Genomic DNA, 7,500 nt, shown 5'->3' on the forward strand with positions numbered 1-7,500 from the left:
TATACGCATCCTTAGGTTTCATGAACGGTGACTTTTAGAATGGTTTATCCCAGGACTTATCCTAAGCACCCTTACGTAAGACGGACTGCTTCCTGCATTCATTCTAACTTTACGCCTTACGTTCACGTTAGTAACGATCAGGCGCGGGCAGGTGCGGGCTGTGCTAGAAAAGTTAATAGTTAAATTTTCTCGTTTGAGCCTTCGTAGTTTAATTTAATTAATTAACTTTTTGGTTTACTAAAAGAAAAATCAGCAAAAACTCGCAAACGAATGATTTTTATGCGCTTCCTTGTGCCTGTTCGCGGCCACTGTGAACAGAACTGACAGTTAAATAAATGATAAAGGATGGATATATCAGTTATGCTCAATTATGTCCAATATACTCGATATATAGTATTGCGTTCATCGATTCTTTACTATGTGCAAATTATTCACCATACATTATTTAGTAACATCTCTCACGCCTACATCTCATCCATCCATGGCCATCCCAGAATACACTAAGGAACATTCGCTACTCACTACACCTCTCATTGCACTGACAGACGCGGGCTTCTCGGGCGTGTTGCTGCTGGCCGTGGTTGTTTACTTCCCGTCCAAGCCCAAGATTCCCCCGTCGGTGACTTCGTCTTGCGAGAGACTCAACTTCATCCCCGGCGTTCTGGCTTGCGTTAGGTACGTTGGCGGACGCGGTAATTGGCTTAATATCTCCTTGGTGTTGTAGTTCAGTCTTTGTCGAAGAAAAACAAAAATAGTCATTGATTAACTGTGCTGAATTTACTTTGTTATGCTTGTGGTAACCGTTGTATTTAGATGTGTTTATGAACAGCGCCTTAACTAGAACCGAGCTGTAATAGATAGAGCCAAGACTATGTAAGTGGCTATTAACCCTTGCTACTATAAAATCATACACACAGTCTTTTTTTCTGTAGAAATACATGATAGAATAGAAATAACATATAAGATACGTACGTATAATAATTACCAGAGTGCTCTGTTGTCCGTCCTTCTTTTTTTGTTATTTGTTCAACAGTATTTCTGATCTCTTATTCATATATCTGCCAGTATATAAGTTATGTAAGGCATAATGCAAGCATGTAACATAAATCTAAGGAATGTTGATGGAATTTCATACATTTTTGAAGCTCGTCTAAGGAATCTAGAATCTTCATTATGGGAATTCTGAATGTCAGAGTTCATGACGACGCCCCTCTATATTTCCACAGGAATAAAAGTCTACTTTTGATCTTGGCCTCGTATGCTGTGTCCGTGGGCCCGGCGCTGGCCTGGGTCTCGGTCCTCAACTACTCCCTGCTGCCGTTGGGCATTCACCAGGTACTCAAGACGGGAATCTAATACGATTTCCGTATCTATCATAAGTGTTTAATATAAATATGTTTGTGTGCGTGTGTGTGTGTGTGTGTGTGTGTGTGTGTGTGTGTGTGTGTGTGTGTGTGTGTGTGTGTGTGTGTGTGTGTGTGTGTGTGTGTGTGTGTGTGAAGTGGCACTCATTCACCATATACTAACAGATAGATCGATATTAACAGACAGACATATAGATATGGCGATACAGAAATATATATAGATACATATATAGCTACAGACCTAGATATAGATATGGAAAAGCCGAGAGCTATAAGTTCGAGCTGCCCTCGCCTTCCAGAACGAGGCCATGTGGGTGGGCGTAGGCGGCCGTCGTGACCTCCAGCGTGAGCCCCGTCTTCGCCGGCCGCTTCAACGACCGCTTCCCCCGCCAGGTGAGGACGACCCTCATCTGCCTCATGTTGCTCGCGGCGTTATCCTTCTACTGGTTCCTCCTCCTGTCCTATGGCGTCCTGCCCGTCACCAAATGTGCGTTGAGGAGGGTGAAGGACACTTTGTGTTTGCAGCTCTCTCTTTTACCGTTTTCTTCTAAACAGCCTGTGCACCAAGGAAGCGATTTGATCTACCTCTGGTCTGTGTGGAGGATAATATCATTAGAGTTATATCAAGTACTATTTTCGAATGTGTTATGCTGTGAATCTGTTCATTCAATTTTGTATTTTTTTTCAGTGGTGTCTTTTAGTATTATCCTCATTTATTATATTAGAGCAGCATCTTTAAGTAGCATTAAGTAACAAGTTTTTTTTTCTCATTTTCCTGCCAGATAAAAACTTTAACCACCAGACTGCACAATATCAGTTTCTGTGACATGATGATTACTACACAAGCACCCTATAATATCCAGTCATAAATTACACGTGTTTCTATCCAGGGCAAGTGTACGTATCCGTGTCTGGCGGGATGGCTTCCGGGATGGCGTCAATCCCGCTGTACTACGAGCTAGGTGTGGATCTCTCGTACCCTGTGCCCGAGATCCTGGTGTCTGGTCTGATCACGGCGTCGGATAATATTTCCAGTTCACTCTTCCTTCTGATTTTCTTGATTCCCAATATCGGTGAGTGTTCGCTGGTTCGCTGTTGTCGCAACATTTTAGGAACTGCACTTGAATTCCAGTCGAATGTTATAATGTTTCATAATAGCATATATATCTTGTCTATGTCAACGTTTAGCTATCTGTCTGCCTGCCTATCTATGTATCTATCTATCGATCTATCGATCTATCTATCTATCTATCTATCTATCTATCTATCTATCTATCTATATATCTATCTATATATCTATATATCTCTCTATCTCTCTATCTGCCTACCATTTATGATTACCTCCTCTCTTTCAGGTTACGAGTGGATAACATACACGCTTGTGCTCTCGTGTTCGCTACCTGTCCTCCTGATGCTGATAGTCAAGGTCGAATACAACAGATCGGATATTGACCGTTCAGAGTGAAAAACGTGTACAGAAACGGATTAAAATGGTCGCTTCCGTGTAGATGACTTTTCTCATTTTTATCTTTCGTTATATTTTTTCGTATCTTTTTTCTTTTCTTTTTTGCAATTCATCTCTCGCGGTCCAGTAGGTATGTACATTTCTGGAGGAGGCGAATATATGTTTAAAGACTTGACGTCCTCCTGTATCGTCCTTTTCCTTAGTTTCCCCTATGCATTTCACGAGTAACACGAGACTAACTTTCTAACTAACTGTGTTTCTGTGATGAATAGTGACGACTTCTGCAAGTACTTTGCTTAGGCGGTACATTCATCCTCGTGTTTCTGCGCTACATGAAAGAATTTTAAGAAATCATAATTTAAAAAGTTATACATGTGTTGATATGATGTTCTTAGCTGTTTGTAAAGGCACTAATTTCTATAGTGTATAACTGTATATAATTTGGACATCTAAGAAGGCGTTTACGTTGTCCAGAGATGATAAAAAATTCATTGTAAATAAAAATTAAAATCACATCATGTTTTAGAACTTTGACAGTACTGGGGATTATTATATTATAATAGTTATTATTGTTTATTGTTATTATTATAATAATTGTTATCATTATTACTATTATTATTATTATTATTATTATTATTATTATTATTGTTATTATCATTATTATTATTATTATTTTGTTGTTGTTGTTGTTATTATTATTATTTTTTATTATCAATATTATTTTATTACTGTTATTATCATCTTGTTATTATTTTGTTGTTATTTTGTTATTATTATTACTATGTCATTATTATCATTATTGTTGTGTTATTATTATCGTTGTTGTTGTTATTATTATTATTATTATTATTATTATTATTATTATTATTATTATTATTATTATTATTATTATTATTGTTGTTGTTGTTGTTGCTGTTATTAGTAGCAGTAATTTGCTTTGATTTTCATTATTTCGTTATTATCTTTATTGTTATTATTGTTATCATCATTATCAGTATCATCATCAGTATCATCATCATCAATATCATTATCATCATCATCATCATCATCATCATCATCATTATCAGTATCATCATCATCATCATCATTATCAGTATCATCATCATCATCATCATCATCATCATCATCATCATCATCATCATCATTATTAGTATCATCATCATCATGATCATCATCAATATCATCATTATTATTATCAATATCATCATCATCACTATCAGTATCATCATCATCATCATTATTATTATCAGTATCATCGTCATCATTATCAATATAATCGTCATCAGTATCAGTATTATCATCATCATCATCATCTTCATCATCATCATCATCATCATCATTATCAATATCATCATCATTAGTAATATCATCGTCATCATTATCAATAACATCATCATTAGTATAATCATCGTCATCATTATCAATATCATCGTCATCATCATTATTAATATCATCATCATTATCAATATCTTCATCATCATCATTATTATCAGTATCATCACCATCAATGATCATGATCATTAACATTATAATCATCATCATCCATCTAATATTATCATTGTTAAGTTAGTAGTTATCATTATTATTACTTAACAGTTATTATAATCATCATTTTAATATTTATTATTATTATCATTTTGACAGGTATTATTATTACTCTAATAGTTATATTATTACGTTAATAGCTTCTATTATTTGAATAGCCTTTATCATTTTAATAATAGTAATTATTATTATTATTTGAATAATCGTTATTGTCATTAGTTTAATTGTAATTATTATGATTTTAGTATTATCATTATCAGCTTAATGGTGATGATTATTATTACAGTGGTTATTCTTATGATTTCAGTAGTTATGAATATTTTAAGTTGTTCTATTAATAGTGATTAACATTATTACTATTATTATCATCATCATTATAGTTATTATCATGATTAATATATCATCATTATTTTAGTTATATCGTTTCCATTACAATTGTTATTGTTATTCTGATGGTTATCATTTTTAAAAAAATAATAATTATTAAAATCACCATAATTATTATCAGCTACTATTATAATTGATATTGTTAATGCCGTTATTCGTTTATTAATATTATTCACATTATAAACCTTGATGCAAGTGCAATGGAATGAAAAAGAAGTAGCCTTTAGTTTATACAGGTTTATAATACAGACGACTAGCCACAATAATTCTTAAGCCAATACATTCACCTACAACTTCCATCCACCTCTGTTTACATACATAAAATATTCACTTGGAGAGAAGTATCGATATACACATATTACTCATATCGAGAGTAGATAAGAAGGTTACAATAAACAATATTATTATTCCGGTTATCACAAGAAACTTCACAACTCATTGGTTATACAGTAAGTGGACGGCTGTGATGATTTTTTTCAACACAACCGGAGCTAAAAGTTATTACGTTTATTCATAATACTACTATCGTTATTTTTTTTTATAGACTTTTTAATGGGCATCATTATATTTACATATGAGCGTAAATGATGATATATATTGGCAGTTTCAGATACGTAGAGAATAACATTCAGTAAAAGCTGAGCTTCCTCTTTGCTTCACTTGGCCTGAGGGTGCAGGAGCGTGAGACCCGGCCGCACCCGCACCGCCAGCACGTAAGGGTGAAATCGCGCCGTCGTGGTCTGCGACCCTTCTTCGGGAGGCGGAGAGATGACCCTCGAAGTCGTGGAGGAGGCGTGCGGGCGCGGGGATGTGGCCGGGGAAGTGAGGGTGGCGGTAGAGGATGGAAGGGTGTAATGTGCGATGGGGATGGGCGAGGGGCGGGGGAGCGCCACAGAGGGAGAGGAGTAAGATAAAGGGGAAGGAGAGGAGGAGGAGGAGGAGGTGGAAGAGGTCGGTGGCGGCGACTCCGGCGACTGCGGGGAGGAAGGCCGATGAAGGTGGTGGCGGAAGCGAAGGGACGTGTCGATGCTGATGCAGGTCTCGCGCGGGGAGAGGGGGGACCCGCGCTGGCCGTTCCCGCTGCTAAGCACAGTCCCGTTTCGCCTGTTATTGTTAGTGCTACTACTGTTGTTGTTGTTGTTACAATTGTCCTGGTCGTGAGAGGGATAAAACGAGTCATCCTGCCGTCGCTGCCACTCGAGGACAGAATTGAGGAGATTGATATATTTTATAGCGAGTCTGAGGATCTCGTTCTTCGAGAGCTTCTTGTCGGGCGGATGCGTGGGCACGAGGCGGCGCAGCTCGGCGAAGGCTCCGCTCACGTTCTGCTGCCGCCAGCGCTCTCGCGTGTTGGTGAAGACTTTCCTGATGTTGCGATGATGCCCCCCGACACCTCGCTCTTCGTTCACCTCTCCAAGGCCGACCTCGAGGACCACACCGCCGTCGCTCGCTTCATTGCCGTCACACGTGGAAGCTGAAAGGAACAACTTTTACTTGAAAAAAATATAAAATAGATAAAACATAAAATTAAATGAAAAAGCAGAAATAATATTTAAAAAAAAGCTGTAGGTCACTTGTTCTGAACAGCAAAAATAAAAATAGAATACAAATTCATAAAGATAAAATCAAATAAAAATAATTCTTCTCACAAAAATGAAACAAAAAGTTCTTGTTCACCTGTTTCCGCCAGGAATAAATAAAAAACTAAAAACAATATAATTGTATAACAACAAAATCACAAAAATCGTTCTTATTTTTCAGTACTGCTTGAGTCCATTTAATGTATTCACACAGACCTGCCTCCTACCTCTCCAATCCCGTTCCTAGCATGTTTGTTAAAAAAAGAAAAAAAGAAAAAGAAAAGGATAAGTAAGGGTGTGGCCCCCTACTTTTAATTTACAACTTTAATTTCCAATACTTTATCTTCTCCCTTCTCCATTTCTTCACCTATTTACTTCAACATTAAAAACAATCATAATGTGATGATGATGATGATGATGATGATGATGATGATACGATATCATCGAAGTTTGTATTGACATACAATGTTTTGAAAGTTGTTTTTCGTAACCTGACATAAAAACGTCAATAGGAAACCATTAAGGTACGTAATATGCTGACATGATTTTAATTTAAAGCAAAACACCGTGGGAGCTTCAAATAAAATGGAAAAAGTACCTAACTACTCGGGAACTTATATACACCACTCCTGCTCCTCAAGGGTGTGGAAACTTTTAAATGTATTTAACAAATTCAATCAAAACATTTCTTTCTCCTTCTTACATTGCTCCTCATACAGAAAGAATAAGTTGCATGAGGTTTTGCATCCTAACGTATCCAACGCGAGCGAGATCCGTGTCCGAATCAGAAAGTGATAATTCCAATGACCACGGGAAGTTACTTTCTGATTGAATTATATCAACAAATCAAGATACACAGCATGTTCTTTGATATTTTTGAGCCTGTAAGGCTATAATATAATGGTACTGAATGATTTTGAAGACATTGATCCAACAAAAGTCAATACCACATGTGATTCGGACGCGTTGGAAATTCTTACCATGTCCTTCCAGCGACCGTCATGACTGACTTCAATTTTACACACATTGAGTAAATATGTATTTTACATACAAAGTGATTCGTATTTAATGAAACTATAAATCCCTATCTGAGACTAAATGAAATATATCTGAAAAATATCGCCCTTCGATTGGGTGGCCAGAGTGTATCACATTATCT

General features: G+C 36.7%; 2 protein-coding genes across 3 annotated transcripts in view; one reads left to right on the forward strand and one right to left on the reverse strand.

The window, feature by feature from the left end:
* LOC125026704 (solute carrier family 49 member 4 homolog) overlaps nt 1–3,342 on the forward strand; it is a 103,166-nt gene extending 99,824 nt beyond the window's left edge. The window contains exons 5-9 of one of the 2 annotated variants that reach the window (XM_047615338.1): nt 546–675; nt 1,227–1,335; nt 1,664–1,851; nt 2,255–2,437; nt 2,720–3,342. In XM_047615338.1, the coding sequence (XP_047471294.1) occupies nt 546–675; nt 1,227–1,335; nt 1,664–1,851; nt 2,255–2,390 (563 nt within the window). In that variant the 3' untranslated portion in view covers nt 2,391–2,437; nt 2,720–3,342. The remainder of the gene's footprint in view (nt 1–545; nt 676–1,226; nt 1,336–1,663; nt 1,852–2,254; nt 2,438–2,719) is intronic. The other variant, XM_047615336.1, reaches the window with a different exon arrangement.
* A 1,504-nt stretch (nt 3,343–4,846) lies between these two features.
* Nucleotides 4,847–7,500, reverse strand: part of LOC125026507 (homeobox protein 4-like) — a 12,939-nt gene continuing 10,285 nt past the window's right edge. Inside the window, exon 3 of the mRNA XM_047614996.1 lies at nt 4,847–6,235. Within this exon, the coding sequence (XP_047470952.1) occupies nt 5,418–6,235 (818 nt within the window). The 3' untranslated portion in view covers nt 4,847–5,417. The remainder of the gene's footprint in view (nt 6,236–7,500) is intronic.

The sequence above is a fragment of the Penaeus chinensis genome, chromosome 6 (genome assembly GCF_019202785.1).
Source record: "Penaeus chinensis breed Huanghai No. 1 chromosome 6, ASM1920278v2, whole genome shotgun sequence".
Taxonomy (NCBI): domain Eukaryota; kingdom Metazoa; phylum Arthropoda; class Malacostraca; order Decapoda; family Penaeidae; genus Penaeus; species Penaeus chinensis.